Genomic DNA, 25028 nt, shown 5'->3' with positions numbered 1-25028 from the left:
GTACACACACCACGTAGCTTTAGGTGCACACTGTGCAGAGGACACAGACAGTACACACACCACGTAGCTTTAGGTGCACACTGTGCAGAGGACACAGACAGTACACACACCACGTAGCTTTAGGTGCACACTGTGCAGAGGACACAGACAGTACACCACGTGAAAATACTGCAGCTTGCACAATCACCTGCCTGCCTGCCAGTATATTAGGAAGACCGGATCAAGCTAAACTCAATACAGTGTATAAATATATATACACAACACCTGGGATGCATATATATTCTCTACACACTGTAACTCTAACTGACTAGCCTGCCTGCATGCTCTATCTAACTGCAAAAATGACACTCTCTCTCTCTGTCTCTCTCTGTAAACCACCGCAACACACTACACACACTACACACTACACAAGGCCGACTTCCAGGCGGCCTTATATAGTGTGGGGCGTGTACTAAACCCCCTGAGCCATAATTGGCCAAAGCCACCCTGGCTTTGGCCAATTATGGCTCTCCGTTTTTTGCAAGCTGTGATTGGCCAAGCATGCGGGTCATAGTGCATGCTTGGCCAATCATCAGCCAGCAATGCACTGCGATGCCGCAGTGAATTATGGGCCGTGACACGCCACTCAAATTTGGCGCGAACGGCCCGTAACGTTCGTATCTCAACGAACGGTCGAACATACGATGTTTGAGTCGAACGTGAGTTTGACTCGAACACGAAGCTCATCCCTAAAATTAATAAATGAATGAATGACTTGTATAGCGCTACACATGCAAACTGAATCGCCTCTAGGCACTTTTTGCAGCCAGTGTCTGCTTTGCTGGTGCAGTAATTTTACCCCGTAGGATTTCGACACGCTTGGGACACACAGTCGTACACACATATATACACTGGGCCAATTTGGACAAGATCCAATTTACCTACCAGCATGTCTTTGGAGTATTTTGGATATTTAAAGGAATTTTTCATTTTTATTGTTGCATGTGTACAGGACGCCAGGGTTGGGTCCTGGACGGGTGCTATACAGCACCACTATTTGGGCTATGGTCCCTTTAAATATCGGGAAGAGTGTTCAGGGGGTCACCCAAAGTGGGCGAAGGATTCCAGGTAAGAGTTAATCCAGAGAGGACTGGCTCGCAGTTCTCTCTGTCTTGATAGAGTAATTTGGGGCCTGGAATTCTGGAGACTCTAAAGCGCTATTTGGGTGGGAAAGATCCTCCACTCCTAAACACTGGGAGCCAGCACACAAGGTGTTAACACTCCCAGAGAACCACCCATTTAAACAGGAAGTGGTGCTGGAAGTGTGTGAGAGAGTGTGGAGATTGCACCTGTGAAGACAAGCTGGGAGTCTGATAGCTGCTATTCAGAATACAGTGAGGACTTTTTGGAATACAGGGGGCGAAGACCGGTCTACCAACGAACTGTATGTGTTTTGTTTTGACTTATTTTTGGTGCTGAAGATAAGCAGACTTTATTTGATGCTGAAGCTAAGTGGACTTTTCATTTATAGTTTTCCTTGTGTGCTGAGAAAAGCCTTATTTTTTGTTGACCTATGAATAAAAGCCTTTTTATGTTCAGCTCGAACGGTTTGTGCACTTAATCCCACCGAGCTATAGCCCCCGAACGTTACAACTGGTGTCGAATGCGGGCAAAGTGCATTTGCAGGCGCAAAAACCGTTTAAAACTAAAAACTGACATTTAAAGAGACAGTGTAGTTATGGCATGTCTTGGGTGAAGTCAGCCCAGACATTGCAAACAACAGGCAAAGGCATGGAGGAGGTCATCAAGGCTCTGGCACAAGCCACCGTGACCCAGCAGCAAGCCACTGTGGCCCAGCAGCAAGCGTTGGCAGAGGCAAACCGTCGCCATGAGGAAGCGATGGCTCAGCAGCAAGAAAACACATGACTGCTAGTCGCCCAGTTTACGGCTCAGCAGGAGTCCTCTCAAGCACAGGTGACTGCCTTGCAGGAGGCAGTACAGCGGCTGGTTCAGGGACGAGAGCAAGCGGTCGTTGCCGCTAGCAACCCAGTGTCTGTGAGAGCCAGTCATTTTTTACAAAAGTAAACACCCAGCGATGATGTAGAGGCCTTTCTTACCACCTTCGAAAGGATAGCAGAGAGAGAGGGGTGGCCCTGTGACCAATGGGCTGGCATTATCTCCCCTTTCCTCACCGGTGACCCGCAAAAGGCCTACTTTGATGTCCCGTCTGAGCACATCAGCGACTATGAGCGACTGAAGGCAGAGATCCTGGCCCGCCTGGGGGTAACCACAGCCGTCCGGGCTCAGAGGGTGCATCGCTGGCGGTACAAACCTGACAGACCACCCAGGTCACAAATGCATGAACTGATACAGTTGGTCAAAAAATGGCTGCAGCCCGAAAAGTTGTCCGGTCCACAAATGGTGGAACGGGTGGTGATGGACTGGTACCTGCCGTCCCTGCCAGAGGACCTTCAGCGCTGGGTAAGCCATGGAGACCCTGCAACTGCTGACCAGTTGGTTGAGTTGGTTGAAAGGTATACCATTGTAAAGGACTTGCTTGGGCCTGCCAAAGGTTCGGGAACCCACGCTAAGGCCAACCAGACCGACCACAACACCTAGAAGAGAAGCCCTACCAGACATGGGAACTCGCAGACCTGCATCAGCTTCCGCAGAAGCACGGAGGTTGGCGCCAGCCCCAAGGACAGGGGACCTACAGTGTTGGCGGTGTCGGACCTGGGAGCATACCCGGGCACATTGCCCACTGCAGGAGGAGCCTATGGACTGCGGGACTGGTCGGAGAAGCTCCTTCTATGTGCAAAGTGTGTGCCACTCATCTTGATCTGGCTGCAGGACGGTTTGAGTGTGAAGTGTGGGTGAACCACCTTCCTGCCAGGGCTCTACTGGACTCCGGTAGCATGGTGACACTAGTACATGCCAGGGTACTTGGGAGGCTTGGGCCCGTAACCAAGATGCTACGGGTAGTATGCATCCATGGGGACACCAAGGAGTACCCCTTGGTCCTGGTGACTGTTTCCTATGGCCATGCCTCAGTTACACAGGAGGTTGGAGTGGTAAAACGTTTAATTCATGACATCATAGTGAGGCGGGACTGTCCACTATTTCTGGAACTATGGACCCAGGTACAGATGGGGCTGCCAGGAGAACTGGGGACACTGGACCTGGAAGGGACAGGGTCTGAGGGGTCCGAACCTGAAACCTCCCCAACACACCCCTCGGATATGGAGATACCTGTCACCAATAATGAAACTGCAGAGAATGCTAATGTGGAGGATAATGCTCCTGTCCCAGGTCTAGAAACCGAGTTGATCTCTGAGGGGGGGGGAAGTCTTCCCATTGCAAGTTATGCTGGGGGAGGATGATGAGGAGCTCTCCCAGGTTGAGGAAGGGGTAACATCCTCAAGGCCAGTACATCCAGACCTGGATGTATCCAGGGGTGCGTTTGGCACCGCCCAATTACAGGACCCTACCTTGGTCAATGCTCGAGAGCAGGTTTCTGTTATTGATGGGGTCTCACAAATGCCAGGCGCAGATCAGAGGTTTCCTCACTTTGCATTGAAGGGGGACTTGGTATATCGAGTGGCTGAGAGCCGAGGGGAAACTATAGAGCAGTTGCTGGTTCCCCAACCGTATAGGCGGATACTCCTTGATCTGGCCCACAACGTTGCACTGGGAGGACACCTGGGGGCGGAGAAAACAGAGGCCAGGATAACCGACCGGTTTTACTGGCCAGGGCTGAAGGCCGAGGTTAAAAGGTATTGTGCGTCTTGTCCCATTTGCCAGTTAACCGCCCCAGTGTCCCACTATAGAAACCCTCTGGTACCCTTGCCAATTATTGAGGTCCCGTTTGAGCGGATCGCTATGGATCTGGTGGGACCCCTGGTAAAGTCGGCCCGGGGGTTACTCGATCTGGTAAAAGAGACATGGGAAAGTGAGTCCTCACCGCATAAAACGGTGGTAGAGCATATCTCTCAAATGCGAAGAGAGAGTGGCTAAGGTGATGCCGCTAGTGAGGGAGCACATGTAGAAGGCTCAGGATGCCCAAAGAAGAGTGTATAACAGGTCGGCTAAAATTAGACAGTTCCAAGTAGGAGACCGGGTGGCTGTTCTAATACCCACGGTAGAGAGCAAATTCTTGGCCAAGTGGCAAGGCCCGTTTGAGGTGGTAGAGAAAGTCGGTGAGGTGGACTACAAGGTACACCAGCCAGGGAAAAGAAAACCATACCAGATCTATCATGTTAATTTGTTGAAACCCTGGAGGGACAGAGAACAAGTGTCCGCGGTAGTAGGGTTACAGTCAGGGGACCATGCAGGGATCGACCTGGTGCAAGTTGCTGCTACCCTGACTGGGTCCCAAACCCAGCAAGCAAAATAATTTTTACAAATAAATAAGGATATGCTTTCAGGGTTGCCCGGTCGCACCAATGTCATCGAGCATGACATTGTGACCGAGCTGAATGTAAAAATCTGATTAAGGCCTTACCGTATCCCAGAAGCTCATAGGGTGGCAGTGTCGGAAGAGGTTAAAAGAATGTTCGAGCTTGGAGTCATTGAAGAGTCACAGAGCGAGTGGTCAAGTCCAATCGTGTTGGTACCCAAGCCCAACGGCACCCTCCGCTTCTGCAACGACTTCAGAAAACTTAATGAAGTCTCCAAGTTTGACGCATATCCCATGCCACGGGTAGATGAGCTAATTGAGAGGTTAGGTCCTGCCAGGTACATCACCACGCTGGACCTCACAAAAGGGTACTGGCAGATCCCCCTGACTAAGGAAGCCAGGGAGAAAACGGCCTTCTCTACCCCGGAAGGCCACTTCCAATATAAAAGGATGCCGTTCGGTCTACACTCAGCCCCCGCCACATTCCAAAGGGCCATGGACAAAACTCTGCGTCCACACCAACGGTACGCTTCGGTCTATCTAGATGGCATAGTCATCTTCAGCACTGATTGGGAGTCCCACCTTCCCCGGGTTCAGGCAGTCGTAGACTCCTTGAGAAGAGCAGGATTCACCATCAATCCAGAGAAGTGTGCCACTGGGATGGAGGAAGCAAAATACCTAGGGTATATTGTGGGTAGAGGGCTGGTGAAGCCCCAAATGAATAAGGTGGAGGCCATACAGGACTGGCCCCGTCCCCTAACCAAGAAGCAGGTCAGAGCGTTTTTGGGCAGAGTTGGCTATTATAGGAGGTTTGTTCCCAACTTCGCCACTATTGCTGCACCGCTGACTGACTTGACCAAAGGCAGAAAGTCAGTGATGATAAAGTGGAACGCCGAGACAGCTTTTCAAAAGCTTAAGACAGCTTTGTGCCAAGATCCGTTGCTTGTATTTTAAAAAAGATTTTGTAGTGCAGACAGATGCTTCCAGTGAAGGGTTGGGAGCAGTCCTGTCTCAGGAAATCAATGGAGAGGAGCACCCCGTGGTTTTTCTTAGTAGGAAGCTGACGTCAGCTGAGAAAAACTACGCAGTGGTGGAGCGGGAGTGTCTGGCCATCAAGTGGGCTTTGGACTCCCTACGATATTTCCTCCTGGGTAGGAAGTTTCGCTTGGTGTCGGACCACGCTCCCCTTACGTGGATGAGACAAAACAAGCACACCAATGCCAGGGTAACAAGGTGGTTCCTTTCTCTCCAGGAGTTCAATTTCGTGGTAGAGCACAGACCCGGGAGACAACATCAGAATGCCGATGCCCTCTCCCGTGTCCATTGTATGGTGTCTACTGGTGCCTCCAACACCTCCGCGTTGAGGCAGAGGGGGGGGATATGTACAGGACGCCAGGGTTGGGTCCTGGACGGGTGCTATACAGCACCACTATTTGGGCTATGGTCCCTTTAAATATCGGGAAGAGTGTTCAGGGGGTCACCCAAGTGGGTGAAGGATTCCAGGTAAGAGTTAATCCAGAGAGGACTGGCTCGCAGTTCTCTCTGTCTTGATAGAGTAATTTGGGGCCTGGAATTCTGGAGGCTCTAAAGCGCTATTTGGGTGGGAAAGAGCCTCCACTCCTAAACACTGGGAGCCAGCACACAAGGTGTTAACACTCCCAGAGAACCACCCATTTAAACAGGAAGTGGTGCTGGAAGTGTGTGAGAGAGTGTGGAGATTGCACCTGTGAAGACAAGCTGGGAGTCTGATAGCTGCTGTTCAGAATACAGTGAGGACTTTTTGGAATCCCGGGGGGCGAAGACCCATCTACCAACGAACTGTATGTGTTTTGTTTTGACTTATTTTTGGTGCTGAAGATAAGCAGACTTTATTTGATGCTGAAGCTAACTTTTCGTTTATAGTTTTCCTTGTGTGCTAAGAAAAGCCTTATTTTTTGTTGACCTATGAATAAAAGCCTTTTTATGTTCAGCTCGAACGGTTTGTGCACTTAATCCCACCGAGCTATAGCCCCCGAACTTTACACATGATAAAATCTCTGAAAAAAGCAATCATTAAAAAAAAAAAAAAAAAATTGCATTGGTACATGTCCCCGATGGGAGCTCCCAGACCCCCATACCCCTTTTATGGCCAATTACTTGCATGCAAGTCTTCACAATTGGCACTTTATACTTTTTATTTATTTGATCTTGTTAATATAATTTTTTTAGGAATATATATTTATGTACATTAAGAAATATGCGGATTTGTTTGTGGTTATTATATATGGTTAGTACTTTGTGCATAGTTTCAAAAAGTTCTTGCTCATTGAGAAAACAATAAGGGCACTTTCACACTGGGCGGAGGGGTGTTGGCGGTAAAGCGCCGCTATTTTTGGCTGTGCTTTTCCGTCATTTTAACGGCGCTTTTCGGCCGCTAGTGGAGTTCTTTTGACCCCTGCTAGTGGCGAATAAAGGGTTAAAATCCCCTGCAAAGATGCTGCTTACAGGACTTATTTTAATGTCCTGCAAGTGCAACGCTCCAGTGTGAAAGCCCATGACTCTTTGCGGCTTCACAGCCGTCTTCCCACTATGCATGCACCTTGTGAATGGTCCCACAGCCTCATAAAACCTCTGATGTATTCCAGAAGGTTGCGAACGGAGAGAGGCTGAACTTGGAATCACTTAGGCGATCCCACTGGAAGTGGATCCTACCAAAACTAGGTACCTCCGCAAAAAAAATGCCTAAAAGTGTTAGAGGAGGGGAAGGACATCCCCAGTCCAGCAAAGAGACATCCCCAAGTCCAGTAAAGAGACATCCCCAGCCCAGCAGAGAGACATCCCCAGCCCAGCAGAGAGACATCCCCAGCCCAGCAGAGAGACATCCCCATATAGCAAAGAGACATCCCCATATAGCAAAGAGACATCCCCAGTCCAGTAGAAAGACATCCTCAGACCAGCAAAGAGACATCCCCAGACCAACAAGAGACATCCCCAGACCAACAAGAGACATCCCGAATCCACCCTCCTTCCCTGCTGCTACAGAGCGGGACTTTGTCTGTAACACATACTGGATTAGTTTAGGGTTCAGTGTGCTCACATTCCTCTCAGTGTGTGACGGCCCTCTCTACCCCTGTGCAGCTGTCATGGTGTGCCGGCCTATGTTAGGAGAGAGCTGTATCTCCAGTGGCCGGGCTGGGAAGTGTCTGTTCTTTGCAGGTGCTTTGTGTGTCACTGGAGCCGTCTCTCCAGCCTTCTTCTGCACCTCCCTAGTTTGCTGCCACTGGCCCTGCTTTAGGCACGGCTGCATAGCGGGTGGTCAGCAGTCTGTGCCCCATCCAAATATAGGTGAAACCCCCTACATACAATAATAATAGCAGATACGCAAATCAACCCGCGTATTAGAACATAGTAATGATGGTGTCACCCTCTCTGCAAAAGTTAAGAAATAGTGCAGAGCTGCAATGTGCAAATAGTGGTGAAACTGCCTATATATAATCATAGTGCTTAGTCATAGTGCTTAGTCATAGCAGTCAGTGGTGGAGTAGGGCGCTCCGGACCTTCCGCTCGAGTCTGCTCTCACCTAGGGACCAGACAGATAGACAGACAGCTAGGCAGGCAGGCTCCTGCAAACCCTGTGCTGCACGAGACAACTGCAGCTCCTAGGACCAGCTCCTTCCTCCCCTTGGGCCCCCTCTTCTCCACAGGTAAGACCCTGTCTCTCAGGGCCATCCACCCCCTGGAACCATTGACGGCCGTCCTTTTCAGGACAGCTATTACATCGGCCTCAGACTGCGGCTCTCCCCCTCGCCTTTACCCTGCATCGTCCCCCACACGGCCACCCACGATTGAGGCATCCCCCCCACCACCCCCCTGGCTTAGTTTCGGCGTTTTTCGGTGCCTTTTCCACATCCGCGCCAGCCTAGGCCATTTTGCGGCCGCCACGCTTCAGCTGCGGCCTAGCAGCGCGCCGCTCATACGCCCAGTAAATGTCATCCAACTGTCCAGAATTGCCCAGATTATCCCCCCTTACCCCTGAAGGACCCCATCCTCCCCCGATTAGCAACCCAGCTCAGCATGGCCAGCAATTCACCCAGCTGACAGCCCCCCAAGCCTGGGTCCTGTGTCTCGACTGGCGGCCATCTTGGTACACCCCAGCAACAGAGACACCTCTCACCCCCCCTTCCCCCCTTCACAACCAACAGTACTTGATCCAGGGTTTTGTCCGATCGCCTTTCCAGGTGCCGCAGCACATTGGCTCAGCACGGCCAGGTTTTTTTTGCCTTCCTCTGGACCAAGCCGAGAGAGAGAATTCAGTGAATCTTCTCTCCATCGTCACTTAAACACTTTCACCCCCCCCCCCCAGCGACTGGCGACTATGGCCAGTCAGCGATACTCTGCAGAAACTATTTGGGGTCTGAGGCGATTCGCCACAGTATTACCAGCCGTCACCAAAAAAGCCTTAAAAATAGAGCAACTTTTTCGAATCGATCGACGATCGACTATCAAATTTTAGCCATTCACCCCAGTTTAAGCACATATCATGTGCTCTGATCAACACAAGATCGGCAGTAAAACACTGATCAGAAATCCACGATTTCATACTACAATACTATCTAGACTGCCTCTTTATTACAGAAAGCTGGCTCTCGGCCGACTGTAACACCATTCTCGGAGAACTGGTGCCAGAAAACTATTGTATTATAACGGAAAATAGAATAGGGCAAAGCGGAGGAGGCCTGGCGGTGATCCACAAGATTCACCTTGCAATCACTAAGCCGGTCCTTCAAAATCCTCTTCCATTCATGGAAACCCTTACTCTTCAACTGCAAACAAACCCCCAGGAGACTGTCCACATTCTTCTCTGCTATAGACCACCCGGGCCAAAATCACAGCTTCTACCATCATTGACAGAGTTTATCTCCACTTATACCCTTAACAGCAAACACCCCTTGCTGCTCGGGGACTTCAAAAGAAGCGCTTCAGAGGAAAACCTCTTCATCTACAAGGCAATAACAAGAAAATACCATAAAGAAATATTCAAAGCTAAGAAACATCATTTTTCTATGGCTATCAACTCTGGAACCCACTTCCATCGATGCCACAAAAACTATCATTGGTACTTTGCGAAACAGCACAGCAACTAATGATATTATCCCCACTAAACTGCTGAAGGAATGTGCCGACATCCTGGCACCACCTATCACGCAGCTTATAAACCAGTCATTTAAGGAAGGCACAGTGCCCTCCCTGCTGAAAGAAGGCACAATCCAGCCCATCTTGAAAAAACCCACCCTGGACCCTAAGGACCCAACTCATCGCCGTCCCGTAACAGGCCTAAACGTTCTCTCCAAGGTAATGGAGAAAGTAGTGGTACAACAGCTGCAACAGCATCTAGATACCCATAATCTACTTGATCCATTTCAATCAGGTTTCCGTCCCGGACACGGGACGGATACAGCATTACTCAAAATATGGGACAACGCTCTTGAGGCCGCAGACGAAGGAGAATCTTGTCTCCTGGTTCTGCTGGACCGAAGCGCAGCCTTTGACACGGTAGACCATAAACTGTTACTGACGCGACTGTCTGAAATAGCCAGAGTCGCAGAAGGTGATTTACCATGGTTTTCCTCCTTTCTAGAAAACCGATCACAAACAGTGAAACTGGGATCTTTCACGTCTGAAAAGCGCACGGTGTCATGTGGAGTCCCCCAAGGATCCCCTCTGTCGCCGGTGCTTTTCAACATCTACCTTAGCCCTCTCTTTGAAATCATCAGTAGCCAAGAACTACTCTATCACTCATATGCAGACGATACGCAATTGTATTTTCGCATCTGCAACAAAAAGGATCATCATCTCAGTTTAGAGAAACGTCTCTCTTTGATAGAAAACTGGATGACTAAGAGTTATCTTAAACTCAACAGCTCCAAAACAGAACTTCTCATGTTTCACGCCAGCCGTAAGAGTCAACTGGCACCAACCTGGACACCCCCGCCCATTCTGGGCCAAATCATCCCCCCTAGCCCCAAAGTCAAAAGTCTTGGGGTCATCTTCGACACCTACATGACAATGGATGCACAAATAGGGTCAGTAGTCAGCGGATCGTACCATCTGTTGCACCTACTACGCAGACTTATTCCATTTATTCCCAAAGAAGACATAGCAGTCGTGGTGGGAACAATTGTGAACTCCAGACTGGACTATGCAAATGCCCTTTACCTCGGACTCCCAAAGTACCAAATCTCTCGTCTGCAAGGCGTTCAGAATACGGCCGCCAGACTTGTGACTGGGAAAAAACCATGGGAATCAATCTCCCCTTCGTTGAGAACCCTTCACTGGTTGCCAGTAAAGGACAGAATTGCATTTAAAGCACTCTGTCTGACGCATAAGTGCATCCATGGGAAGGCTCCACAATTCCAATCGTGTTCTGCGATCCACCGACCAAAATCTGGTCAAGGTACCCAGAGCAAGATACAAGTCCAAAGGAGAAAGAAGGTTTGCTTTCCAAGGTCCTAGACTATGGAACGCTTTACCAACCAGCATTCGGTTGGAGGAAAACCACCTGGCCTTCAGAAGACAGATGTAATGACAGTGTTGTGTGTATATAAATAATTGTGTTGGATCACCGCAGTAGAGGCTTGTCAGGTTTAACCACCAGCTCACTCTATAGTCAGAAAGTTTGGGATAAACTCATCATATCCTCAAACAGATACCAACATGAAACTAGCTTATTGACTCATAAGCTAACGAGGTTAGTAATTTAATAGAAAGTCTCTCAAATAATATGGAGCGTACCTGTGTACTACGCTAGGCGGAATTCAGAAACGATTATATGATATGATAGTTCTCAGTATATGGAAACTATAATGTTACTTCACATTATTAGACTTAATTTAGGAATAGGCACAGTCCAAACACAATATCCTTAAGCACTGAGTAGAATGGCTTACTGCAGCCCTCAATCCTGACAGGTAGTATGCAGACAGGTAATGATATCAATAGCAAAGATACTTGCGGTTCTGCTGGGATTTGTAGTGCACAAAGAGTGGTTCCAGATTTGAAGGTAGGGAAGTCCTGGGTTCCTGGATGCAGTATGAAGCTGTATCTGGCAGAAAGAGGATGCAGTGGCATGTGGTAATCAGCCTGGTAGCATCAGGGGTACAGGCAGTCCATGGGCTGGATTCGGCAGGGGTGAAGAGGGCTCCGGAGGATCCTGGGGTTGAGGCTGCAGGCAGGGTGTTCCCAGGTGGTGGCAGGCATCCGACAAAATAACGGAACACCCTGCCGCCATCTCTGGGTCATTTAAATAGCCCCGAATTCGCGGGGAAAACGAGGGACGCTGGGTCGCACTTCCGCGTTCCAGCGTGGAACGCAAACGTCCGCGCACCGGAGTGACGCGGACGACCTGCAGAACGGAGCGCAGCTGCCTAAACAAGGCACAGCTGCGCTCTTTCTGCAGACAGCAGAAAAAAAAAAAAAAACATCTGAGATGTTAGGAACATCTGAGATGTTACAACAGATCAAAACTCTGCTCTTTTGATGTCAAGAGACAGGAACAACAAGCGCCCAGAGGCGATTCAGTTCGCATGTGCCGCGCTATATAAGTTTTTCATTCATTCATAATAAAATGTAAAATGGATGTAAATATTTTAATATACACTGCTCAAAAAATTAAAGGAACACTTTGAAAACATATCAGGGGGAAAAAATCTCATGCTGGATATCTATACTGATTTGGACTGGGTAATGTGTTAGGAATGAAAGGATAAAACATCATTTGATGGAAATGAAAATTATCCACCTATTCAAAGATCAAAGTGAAAAAATTATGCAGCAAGCTAGTCCATTTTGCTGAAATTTCATTGCAACAACTCAAAATGGTCCTCAGTAGTTTTTATGGCCCCCAAGTGCTTGTATGCATGCCTGACAACATCAGGGCATGCTCCTAATGAGTGACGGATGGTGTCCTGGGGAATTTCCTCCCAGATATGGACCAGAGTATCACTGTGCTCCTGAACAGACTGAGGTGCAACCTGCCGGCACCGGATGGACCGAAACATAATGTCCCAGAGGTGTTCTTTTGGATTTAGGTCAGGAGAGCGTGGGGGCCATTTAATGGTATCAATTTCTTCATCCTCCAGGAACTGGCTGCATGCTCTCGCCACATGAGGCTGGACACCTCTGTCGTACACCAGGAGGAATCCAGGACCCACTACACCAGCGTAGGGTCTGACAATGGGTCCAAGGATTTCACCCCGATACCTAATGGCAGTTAGGGTACCATTGTGTAGCCTGTAGAGGTCTGTGCGTCCCTCCATGGATATGCCTCCCCAGACCATCACTGACCCACCACCAAACCGGTCACACTGAACAATGTTACAGGCAGCATAAAGTTCTCCGCGGCTTCTCAAGACCCTTTCACGTCTGTCACATATGCTCAGGGTGAACCTGCTCTCATCTGTGAAAAGCATGGGGCACCAGTGGCAGACCTGCCAATTCTGGTGTTCGGCAGTGAGCACAGAGCACACTAGAGGATGTCGGGCCCTCAGGCCACCCCCATGAAGTCTGTTTCTGATTGTTTGGTCAGAGACATTCACACCAGTGGCCTGCTGGAGGTCATTTTGTAGGGCTCTGGCAGTGCTCATCCTGTTCCTCTTTGCACAAAGGAGCAGATACTGGCCCTGCGGATGGGTTAAGGACCTTCTACTGCTCTGTCCAGCTCTCCTAGAGTAACTGCCAGTCTCCTGGAATCTCCTCCATTCTCTTGAGACTGTGCTGGGAGACACGGCATACCTTCTGGCAATGACACGTATTGATGTGCCATCCTGGGTTGGACTGCCTGTGCAACCTTTATAGGGTTCAAGTATTGCCTCGTGCTACCAGTAGTGACACTGACCCTAGCCAAATGCAAAACTAGTGAAAAACAGTCAGAAAAGATGAGTAGGGAAAAAAATGTCAGACACCTCCACCTGAAAAAAACAGGTCTTCTCATTGTTGCCCATCTAGTGCACCTGTTGACCACTTCCGTACCGTAGGACGTCATATGACTTCCTGGACTTCAGTGGGGGATATCTGAATGATGCCTGGAGCTACAGGCATCAATCAGATATCCTGTTTTCAGGCGGCGATTGTGCGCACCATAAGAATGATCATAGCGGCGGTTCCGCTGCTTGATCGTTCTTACAAGTGGCGGGAGGGGACATTCCCCCTCCCGCTGCCATCCGGTGCTTCTCCGGGCTCTCCCGTGCCATCGGAGGCCCGGAGCACGAATCGGCCGCCGCCAAATGAAGAGCATAGAGATTTCCGGTGACATGGTCACATGGTCACTGGTCATCTCTATGACTGTCGGAGGCCCGGCGCGATGTTTTGACATCATGTAAACAAAGCCGCAATCGCAGCTGAAAGCATGAGATCGGTGAATTTTTTTCACGATCTCATGCTTTCCAGCCTGGAGAAGAGATGTGGGGTCAAATTGACCACGCATTTCTCCATAAAGAGGACCTGTCACACACTATTCCTATTACAAGGGATGTTTACATTCCTTGTAATAGGAATAAAAGTAATAAAAGTGATAAAAAAAAGGAAAAAAAGGTGCAAAAATAAAAAAAAATTAAGTCCATTTTTTTTTAAATAAATATATATATATAAATAAAATTTAAAAGGCCATGTCCCCAGTAGCTCGCACTCAGAAGCGAACGCGCGCGTAAGTCCCACCCACATATGTAAATGCCGTTCAAACCACACATGTGAGGTATTGCTGCGTGCGTTAGAGCAAGAGCAATAATTCCAGCACTAGACCTCCTCTGTAACTCTAAACTGGTAACCTGTGAAAAAAAATTAAAGCGTCGCCTATGGAGATTTTTAAGTACCGAAGTTTGGCGTCATTCCATGAGTGTGCGCAATTTTAAAGCATGACAAGTTAGGTATCCATTTACTCGGCGTAACATCATCTTTCACATTATACAAAAAAATTGGGCTAACTTTACTGATTTGTTATTTTTAAATTATTTTTTTCTCAAAGAATAGGTGCAGGATCTCAACCATGCTTCCACCTCAATACAAATGACCCCCTTTCCCCCACTGAGGGGGAGAGTATGCCGTAAATGGTGGTTCTGGCCCAACTGTACTAACAGTTGAAGGGTCTTTAAGGGGCATTGTCAAAAAACAGGAGTGCCTTACACACAGGGTGCAGAGTTCAGGAGTATGCTATGCAAAGAGTGAAGGGTTGAGGAGTGTGCAGTGTGCTATGTACAGAGTGCAGGGTTGATGAGCATGCTACATGCAGTGTTTAGGTGTGTACTATGTAAAGCGTGCAGGGTTCAGAAGGATGCTACGTACAGAGTTCAGGAGGATGCTTCCAACTGGGTGCAGAGTTCAGGAGTTTGCTATATGGGGTGCACAGTTTGCGAATTGGCTGATTGCATGACATGAGGGAGAGATAGTACAGAGGGAATGTTCACGTTACTTTTATTCTGATTCAGGGCTTTTGCACACAGATGGCTGAGCCCATTCTTTGCAATTGCAGTTGATTTTTTTTTCCATACAGGCAGCCTAGGTGCAGCATACAGCCTGTCATTGACATGAATGATTGTATGCTGCTGTACTCATGTTTATGATTGCACCACTGTATAAAGGAATACAGCAGCATACAATCATTCCTGTAAATGACAGTTACACTGAAATGGCTCAGTCACTTGTGTGCAATTGTCCTGGCTTGTTTCTAGAGTGGTAAACAGCATTAGCAGAGTAACACCAAAGGACAAAATCCTTTTTTATAAATCTTAAATAATAAATGTGCAGCGCTTGGTAAAAGTGGCAAAATATATACAGCAAAAAAAATTCAATAAGACAATTAGGGAATAAATGAAGTATAAATATATACAAGTATAAATATATACAATCATGAGAAACAGTCCACATGCTGTGAATACAAAAAAGTTTACTCCATTGGGGTTCCTGTTCCATGGAACCACAAGAGACATAAAAACGTATAAAAATAGTATTGTCCCGCATTTATTAAATGCGGACAAAAGGTTAATACCAAGGCACTGGAAGCAAACAACATGTCCCACCCTCCAAGAATGGAAAAGGGAAGTGACCATAATAAAGGCATTAGAAAAATTGGATACATGACACCAGGCATAAACAGGAGAAATTTAAAAAAAATCTGGGAAAGTTGGGAAAAACATAACCAAGAAATAGATGTATAATGGAAGATCTAAAAGCCTTTTTTTTTTTTTCCTTTTTACATTTTAGCGTGAAAAATAGCGCCTGCAAAGCACCTCTTCTGTCACTCCAGTGTGAAAGCCTGAGGGCTTTCACACATGAGCGGTGCGCTTGCAGGACGTTAAAAAAAGTCCTGCAAGCAGCATCTTTGGGACGTTTTAAGAGCTGCGTATAGACTGCTCCTAAAACGCCCTGCCCATTGAAATCAATGGGCAGCGCCGCTGAAATGCCTGCAAAGCGCTTAAGCAGAGGCGCTTTGCGCTATTAACCCCTTCATCTGCCGCTAGCAGGGATTTCCGACGACCCCCTCCACCCCAGTGTGAAAGTGCCCCAAGAGCCATGATTTGTGCTGGCAGAAAGGAATGCAGGTGCTCTTGCTGTCCCACGGAGAATCTTTACCAAAAGCCTTGCTGGTGTCAGAATGAAGCATGGATGGTCTTGTTCTCTGAAGCTGCTCTGCTAACCTCCATTATGCCACACTCAGGGCTGGACTGGGACAAAAATTTGGCCCTGGACGCACAAAAACAAGTGAAGCGGGAGGGCTAACTACACGCAGGAACATTGCTTCAGCCTCATTGACTGGAATTTCAGAAACCGGAATTGCTGCACAGCCATTGGCTGCCTTTCAGCAATGCAGCGGCGCTGAAGCTGACCTGGGTTGCGCACTATTAAGTGAGGTGATGGGCAGTGCGGATGACAGGTCTCTCCTATACCGGCCGGCCAGACAAACCCACCCCCCCGGCCAGCCAACCTCGATGGCCACCCAAGCCCCCCCTATTCACTGGCCATTAGCAGTTCTACTTTATTTCTCTTATAGGCAGTACAGCGGTGCTCAAATTAATGAGTCGCACAGCCATTACTTTGACAGGTTGTCACCGAAACCGGCCCGCTGAGCCATCGGCGCACCAGGAAACTCCCTGTAGTCCCAATTGCCAGTACATGCCTGGCCACACTGCAAATACGAGCATGTTCTCTTCTTGCTGGCAGAAGCTGTTGCTCTATCTTTAGACCAAGTGTAGGGAAACAAACTCACTGTGCATCACTGTAGCCAGGGGCTGAAGAATCTCTCTGCCTTTTTTTTTCGTCCCCTGTAGCAGGCTATTCTGTCTCCTCTCCCCCTCCCCATTCCCATCCAGCTGCTGACATCTCCTCTGCTGTACTTTAGAACTCAAATTAGGCAGGCAGGGGAAGGGGGCGGATTTGTCATTTTCCTATTGGCTGAGGAGGCAGCAGAGAGGTTGCATATCAATCCACCTCTGATACCAGCCTGCTGGGATTCACTAAATGTCATTGGCTTTTGCGGCCAGAGCCGTTGTATCCCTCCACAGAAAGAAAAGAGTTCCTGGCATCGGTACAGGATTTGCAGGTGCAATAAAATAAAAAATGTGAAATATTGTGACACATACAAGAACTGGTATGTGAATTTTGGGGGTGCTTAAATTATTTTTGGGGGGCCTGTTATGGCTCTATAGATGTATAAAGAGAACCTGTCATGGCTCTATACATGTATAAAGAGGGCCTGTCATGGCTCTATACATGAATAAAGAAGTATAAAGAGGGCCTGTCATGGCTCTATACATGAATAAAGAAGTATAAAGAGGGCCTGTCATGGCTCTATACATGCATATAGGCATATAAAAGGACCTGTCAGTCACTTGCCACATGTTGCAGATGGTCACTTACATCACTTGCCACACGTTGCGGATTGTCACTTGCCACGTCACCTGCCACACACTATGGATTGCCACCTGCCACACGCTGCGGATTGTCACCTGCCACACGCTGCGGATTGTCACCTGCCACACGCTGGGGATTGTCACCTGCCACACGCTGCGGATTGTCACCTGCGACACGATGCGGATTGCCACACGTTGCGGATGGTCACGTGCCACATCACTTGCCACACGCTGCGGATTGCCACCTGCCACACGTTGCGGATGATCACGTGCCACATCACTTGCCACACGTGGATGGTCACGTGCCACATCACTTGCCACACATGGATGGTCACGTGCCACATCACTTGCCACACGTTGCGGATTTGCAACAGATTTTGTCACTTGCTGTGTCCCAGAATAAAGGCAGGCAGCAGAGAGATGTTGTAATCTCTCTGCTGCCTGCAGCTGCAGTGCACAATGAGGGCAGAACTGTTGTGATGCAGGGCGGGCAGTGAGAGATGACATCATCTCTCTGCTCCCCTGCTGCTCACTCGCTGATCGCCACCCCCCCTGCTTTCAGTGTCGTCTCCGCCCGCTCCTGTCACCATTAACAGCAGCGGCGCCGTGCTCCTCACAGGCAGCAGCGCCGCTCACTCGCTGACTGCTCCCACCCACTGCGAGTGTCCGGCGCTGCGCTCCTCACTGGCAGCGGAGCGGGCTGGCGGGCATCAGTATGCTGCCCCCCTAAAAATGCTGCCTGGTACCCATGGTACCACCCGGTCCCATCATACGGCCGGCCCTGTATGTCGTTCACAATGGATGAAACATTGATTGACCATAACAATGAGCTTAGGAAAAATCCATTTGCTATTTTTCAGCTATGCTTGCTATGAGCGAGCTCCTGTGTACATGTATATTTATATGTCAACTCCTGCCCCTTCACAATCTATTGACTCACCTCACCTTTTCCTATTCACTTGCAGACATATGTAGCGCTACCCCCGAAGGAGCCGCTGATTTGTTGTTGGGATCGGCATATTAAGTTACCTTGATGTGGTCTAGGGGTGCAGTTGGAGAACAAAGTAGTGAGCGAAGGTCCAGACAGTGAATAACGGTTTTCCAATGCTTTATTTCGAGGCCAACATGGCCAACATCAACATCAAATAGAAAGAAAAGGTTGATGAGAAGAAAAAAAACCTTGCAGTATCAGGCCTGGATATGAACCGAGAAGTCCTGCTCTCAGTAGTTTAGATTGTTAGATTAGATTGTTGTTTGTCGCCACTCTAGCCAGAGTGGGTGAAGTGCCCCCGGACAGACCTCTATTACAAGCCTGGAAGCCGAGGTGTCACTTTAGATTGCTGGGAGGAACAGGTCTCTCTTACAGACCTGGCTCTAGGGCCTCTGCCACAGGCCTATTAATTTAAGCAAGCTAAATGGATGAATGGAGCGAATCCTCCCAGTAGATTTTAGCATAGGCCACCAGATGACAGCAAGCGTACCTGTCAGCATTCCGGTCACCAGATCCCCGATTGGTTCGTTCAAGCCCTGTTGGACAACCTTCCCCTTAAGCCGACCCCCCAATCGAATGGCACCCAGCCTGGGATCCTCTCAATAGATCTGGGAACCCAGTAAGTCACTGAAGTCCCCTTTTACAGTAGGTGTTTGTGATCTTGTGTTTTTAGCATGACAGCATCGCGCTGATTCTCGGCGACATGGTGCCGAGATCTCGCACTCACTGGAATAGTGACAGCACATTCCAACGTGCGCGTCATAGAAGCGACGGGAGATCCGACTTGGATTCCCGCCAATTCTACACGTGTGCGGCGTTTGTTATGAATCCTGAGGGGGAAGTCCCCGCCGGATTTTAAATAAAAATTCGGCATGGGTTCCCCCCTCAGGAGCATACCGGGCCCTTAGGTCTGTTATGGGTTGTAAGGAGAGCCCCCCTACGCCGAAAAAACGGCGTAGGGGGTCCCCCTACAATCCATACCAGACCCGTATCCAAAGCACGCTACCCGGCCGGTCACTTAGGGTGGGGGGCCAGTATCTGGGGGCCCCCTTATTAAAGGGGGCTCCCAGATTCCGATAAGCCTCCCGCCCGCATACCCCGACAACCAACGGCCAGGGTTGTCGGGAAGGGGCCCTGTCCTTATTAACATGGGGACAGGGTGCTCTGGGGTGGGGGGGCCGCAGTGCGCCCCCCTGCCCCAGAGCACCCAACCCCCCCATGTTGAGGGCATGCAGCCTGGTACGGCTCAGGAGGGGGGGGGCGCTCGCTCGTCCCCACTCCTTTCCTGACCGGCCGGGTAGCGTGCTTTGGATACGGGTCTGGTATGGATTGTAGGGGGACCCCCTTCGCCGTTTTTTCGGCGTAGGGGGGCTCTCCTTACAACCCATAACAGACCTAAGGGCCCGGTATGCTCCTGAGGGGGGAACCCATGCCGAATTGTTATTTAAAATCCGGCGGGGACTTCCCCCTCAGGATTCATAACAAACGCCGCACACGTGTAGAATTGGCGGGAATCCAAGTCGGATCTCCCGTCGCTTCTATGACGGCTTTGTCTCTATCGCGGCAAGCCAGCTCGGCGCTGGCTCCCGCGATGGGGCTCGTAGGTGCTCAATCTCGCCGAGAAAGGGAGCGAGATTGACACAATATCGCGTGCACCTACTGTACCTCCGGATGAGGTTCTGCGTAGCCTGCAATTTTGGCCAGGTGGGCCACGCCGGCGGGGTCCATGGATGCGCGCACCCTGAAGGTGGATGCCGCACCTGGAACCGGGACCCCGTGAAGATTTTGAGCACATGACACCTGTCACAGATATACCTTCCTCCAGCATGCCCCGCAAGGGAAAAACTCCTCTAATTGGCTGCTGGGGAAACATACTCTGCCAGAACCCCTCTGGCGCCAACTGCTGGCCAGGGATGGCACCGCATCCCTGGAGCACAGACTGACCCAGTGGACATTTCTGGAGCGACAGAAGTCCATTTTTTTAGCAAATTGTGAATGGGAGCAAAATAACTCTCCCATCCCCCACTAACTTTAGCGTAGTGCCCATACTGAAAGTAAGGGGGCGCTACACATACTTTCCCAATTTGAAGTCAGAAATCCGTACACTTCCTTCAGTTACATTTTTTTCATGACCCTGTTTGGGTATCCAGGAAATTAAGGGTCACAGATCTCAGGGCAGTCATGCACTAAAGCTATAATGACCTTGTGGGATATATTAAATGGACAACCATCATACCTCTCCCTATTTGTACCCTCCTTACAACTTCCTAGGGTTATTCCCAGGTATTCCTTGTGATTCTGATGTGATTTCTGTTATTTTTCTTGCCGCTGCTATCCGCAGATGTGTACTGCGATTAACCATTGTTATGTACAGATAGTTGCAATACTTCTGGCTTCTGTTGACTTTTCTAAACACACAAAACTGCATGTAATGAAACAGTTGCTAAACTAAGTGTGTAATCGGGCCATTGTATACATTTAGCTTCAGTAAAACATTTCCTCTATTCACAGCTAAAAGCTGAATTCTAACCACGTGTATGGAAAGGGCCTATCTGTTCCACTTTAAAGGATAAGTTCAACTTTAGGAACATGTTTCACCGATGTAACATGTTCCCACTCCAGCAGCCACTCCCTGATCCAAGCCCACTCTGTGAGAGCAGCCAGGGGATCTATTCATACCTGCTGTCACTATTTGAAAACAGAGCGGCCGTTAAGGACCCCGCCCACACGACCCAATCATTCAGAGTTCTGTGAATGAATAAACATCCTTTGCGGCTGTCAACATGTAGCTCTCAATGAACTACTACGGCGCTGTTGAGCACTTTAGGTAGTTCATTGATTCCTTCTGTCTTTGTGAAACTGCCTGCCTGTACAATTGATGGGCAGACAGCTTACACTGACAGTCTGTAGGAGTCTTGCATGGTACCCGCAATCTGCTGATCCCGGGTGCAATGCTTTCCAGGCTCCTATAAAGAAAAAAAAATAGTAAATGCACGTTTTTACCTGCAAAAAAAAGTGCATTTATTATTTTATTTAAAAATATGAACGGTAGATAGACTCTTTCAAAAGGTGAACTAGATAGTGTTGGTCCATATTCAGAAACAAGCATAGAAATCTAACAATTTTAGCACATTTGAAAACAGTAGTGAGGTTAAAGTGGTTGTTACCCAAAGATGTATATTCACTGGCAGCCCCTCTCCTGTATACAGTGATAACACACGCTGTAAGTGTTTTTTTTTTTTAAAAACAAAGCCTCTAAATACCTTTTTACTGTTATCTTCAATCCACATCCCAGACAGACATTCTGGCACCGAATCTACATGAATCAATTACTATAGCTGACATGGCAGACATGACTTTTAGAGTGTGTTAACTCACAACACATATTAGCATCAATAGAACTTTCACACAATACAGGGCTAGTTAGCATAGCACAATGAAATATCTTAGGAGCCAGACTCAATTAACACCTCAACAGTCTATGTGTCCCCACATGAATGAGTCACTCTGCTATTGACCTGTTGTGGACAGAATTAACCACCTGTAATATTCCACGATATCCTGCAATACATGAATTATCAATAATGTCCCATCTCATGTAATCCGAGATATCATTTCTCAGTCATCCTATGCCCCTACTGGACATAGGATGACCCTAGACCCAAGAGTCATTAGTGAAGCTGGCACAGTACCCGCATCCTTCAAAAGTCTCTGGGTATCACGGGCCATTCCGTTACAAATGGTTTATGTGATAAAATAGCACAGCTTCTGCTGTTAAAAGGCTATATTTAGCTTTCTTGATGAATGAAGAATCGTGAGACAAATTTGTGAATTAACGTGAATAAAAACCGTGTGCTTTAATATACACACTATAAAAGGATAACAATAAGTACAGTTACAGTAAAAGTTCAAATAAAAAGTAAGGGCCAGATTCACAAAAGGGATACGACGGCGTATCTGCTGATACGCCGTCGTATCCCTGTTTCTATCTATGCGACTGATTCATAGAATCAGTTACGCATAGATATCCCTAAGATCCGACAGGTGTAATAGTTTTACACTGTCGGATCTTAGGATGCAGTACCGCGGCCGCCGCTGGGGGGAGTTTGCGTCGTAAACCAGCGTCGGGTATGCAAATTAGGAGTTACGGCCAATCCACAACGGTTTTTCTCGTTCGCTACGTCGCCGCTAGTATAGTTTCCCGTCGCAAAGTTATACTTTTTTTTGGTGCCTTAACTTTAGTCAGCAAGTGTATTGCTGTCTAAAGTATGGCCGTCGTTCCCGCGTCGAAATTTAAAAATCAACGTCGTTTGCGTAAGCCGCCCGGGAATATGGAAGTGCGTGTCTCCGTTCAAAAAAATTACATCACGGCGCGCAAAGCACGGCGGGAGTTAGGAAACGGAGCATGCGCAGTAGGTCCGGTGCGGGAGCGCGCCTAATTTAAATGGGACTCGCCTTGCGCCGGACGGGTTTAGGATACACCGCCACAAATTTCCAGGTAAGTGCTTTGTGGATCGGGCACTAACTTGGAAAAATTGCGGCGGTGTAACTTAAACCAGTTACGTTACGCTGCGCCCGGGCTATGTGAATCTGGCCCTAAGTTCTTAGAGTGCTTTAAGATTGCCGATCTGCCATGTGTTTGCAAAAGAATTGTCTGTGTGTGGCGATGATAGCTGAAGAAGAAGAAGAGCCCTTTTTCATAAAGCACTTAGCTTATATATTAAACTACTCCCTTTGTTAGACTTTGCGCCGAAAAATAAACCACTCCTTCATTTACTCCCCAGAATGGAGGGAATGATATGTAGACATATGAGACGTTCCATATGGTTTCATTTGTACACAGTCTCTATAGGAAATGGGTGAGGGGCGACAGCTAACCTAAACACAGTTTTGTAGGTAAAATTCTCAACAGGATATGGGGGGGAAGGGATCAGTAAAACACAACCCCCTTCTCACATAGGGATACCTTTTGAACATATATATAATATTACAAAATCCATCAAACCTGTCAGCTTCTAGAATTGATAACTGGGTCCAAATGTCACATCAGGAGATTATTAACTCAAAACCCAACATCCACATCACTTAACAAGGATTTATATTCTTAATGATATTAACCAGATCAAATGTTTAGATTTTAAGAATATAACACACTTACAGTGTGAAGATAAAAATTTGCGTGTGAATTATATAGCCGGCCGGCTAACACAGCCCGTTACTTCCGGGACTACCGTTGTGCAGTGGTGACGTCGGCACGCCACTTCAACCTACGTCATTTAGTCAAACCTGACTTCGTCCTGGACGAAGTCAGGTTTGACAAAACTACGTAGGGAGAAGCGGCGTGCTGACATCATGACTACGTCCTGGACGTCACCACTACGTCCTGGACGAAGTCAGGTTTGACGAAACGATGTAGGGAGAAGCGGCGTGCTGACGTCACCACTACACAATGATAGTCCCGGAAGGAACGGGCTATATAAATTTCACACGCAACATTTTACCTTCACACTGTAAGTGTATTTTAACCCAAATCTTATTATTAAATGTTTACTGGATTCCGCTATGTTGGTTTTTTTCTTTCCTCACCTGGCTGTGACCATATGTGACTGTTTGTGAGTGGCTGAGGATCGATACACTGCTGGAGAAGGGATATCTTGTCGCATAGATACCCTGGCTGGGTTATAGGCCATACAACAACAGAAGATCTCTAGTTGGGATCTTCATCTTCGGTAAGAGGCAGTCATTTAGAAGGTGGAGGATCTCTTTCCTATTATGTCACTTTTCTTGGGTTTGCTCTGGTTTGATGTCACCAACTCACCTATAGGAGGACTTTACACCTTCAAGTTTTTGGCTACTAATATTTGATGTTCTTCTGGAAAATATTTGATCACTCATTTAATCATTTTTTGGGACTCATTGGATCACTGTCCAGATAGGATATCCTATCTGTGTTGTGTCATTAGAATCATTATTATTGTATTTTGTCACGCACTTATGTTTAATGATTGTACTGGCTCATTTGGATACCTTCACATCCATTGTGCAGCTTGTTATTTTACGGCTTTCAGAGGGGCAGGTTAGATAGCACAAGCACTGTGCTGTTTTACCTGCTATAAGGAAACAGGATTTCTCTTTTCAGGGGTACAAACACTTTAACATGGGGATTTTATACACTCACTGTTGTAGTGGTATGGTACCCACACAAAAGAGTGTTGTAATCGGTCTCTTTTTGCTGATGGGGAAATGGCACCAACGCTGTATCTTGGCCTAGGCCAACAAGGTCCAGGCTTAGGGCAGCACTTTGCAGGGGGGCAGCATGAAAAGAGCCCCCGCCGGCTTCCACTACACTTTTAGTGCAGCGTCAATCTTATAAGGTGGACTGCTGCTGGTATGATAGGGATGGCGCATACACAAGGGACACTGACATGGTCACCTATATCTATCAGTTAGGTAGTAGGACTCTTCTGCAATCCCTTGTGTCAGTTGTACATATTAGGGAATCTTAATTTTATTTCTGTTAATTGCTGATGAGAAAAATAAACAGATGGATTTATTTGTTCGTGCCCCCAATCCTTCCTTTGCTCACTGCCTGGACCACAGACCTTCCTCACTGTGCTACACAATTTCTGCTGCACCACTGGCCTGGTTATATCCTCTTAGTCCTCCATAAATTTAGCAGAAATTTGTGCTTAAAGCGGTTGTGCCATGGGGAAAATATTAAAAGCCAGCAGCTACAAATACTGCAGCTGCTGACTTTTAACATTAGGACACTTACCTGTCCTGG

General features: G+C 48.0%; 1 protein-coding gene across 1 annotated transcript in view; it reads left to right on the top strand.

Moving 5' to 3' along the window:
- Positions 1–4528: 4528 nt before the first annotated feature.
- Positions 4529–25028, top strand: part of LOC120946199 — a 106955-nt gene continuing 86455 nt past the window's right edge. The window contains exon 1 of the mRNA XM_040361019.1: positions 4529–5058. Coding sequence (XP_040216953.1) covers positions 4529–5058 — 530 coding nt within the window. The remainder of the gene's footprint in view (positions 5059–25028) is intronic.

This window comes from Rana temporaria, chromosome 7, assembly GCF_905171775.1.
Source record: "Rana temporaria chromosome 7, aRanTem1.1, whole genome shotgun sequence".
Taxonomy (NCBI): Eukaryota; Metazoa; Chordata; class Amphibia; order Anura; family Ranidae; genus Rana; species Rana temporaria.
This window is presented reverse-complemented; position numbering and strand designations above follow the sequence as displayed.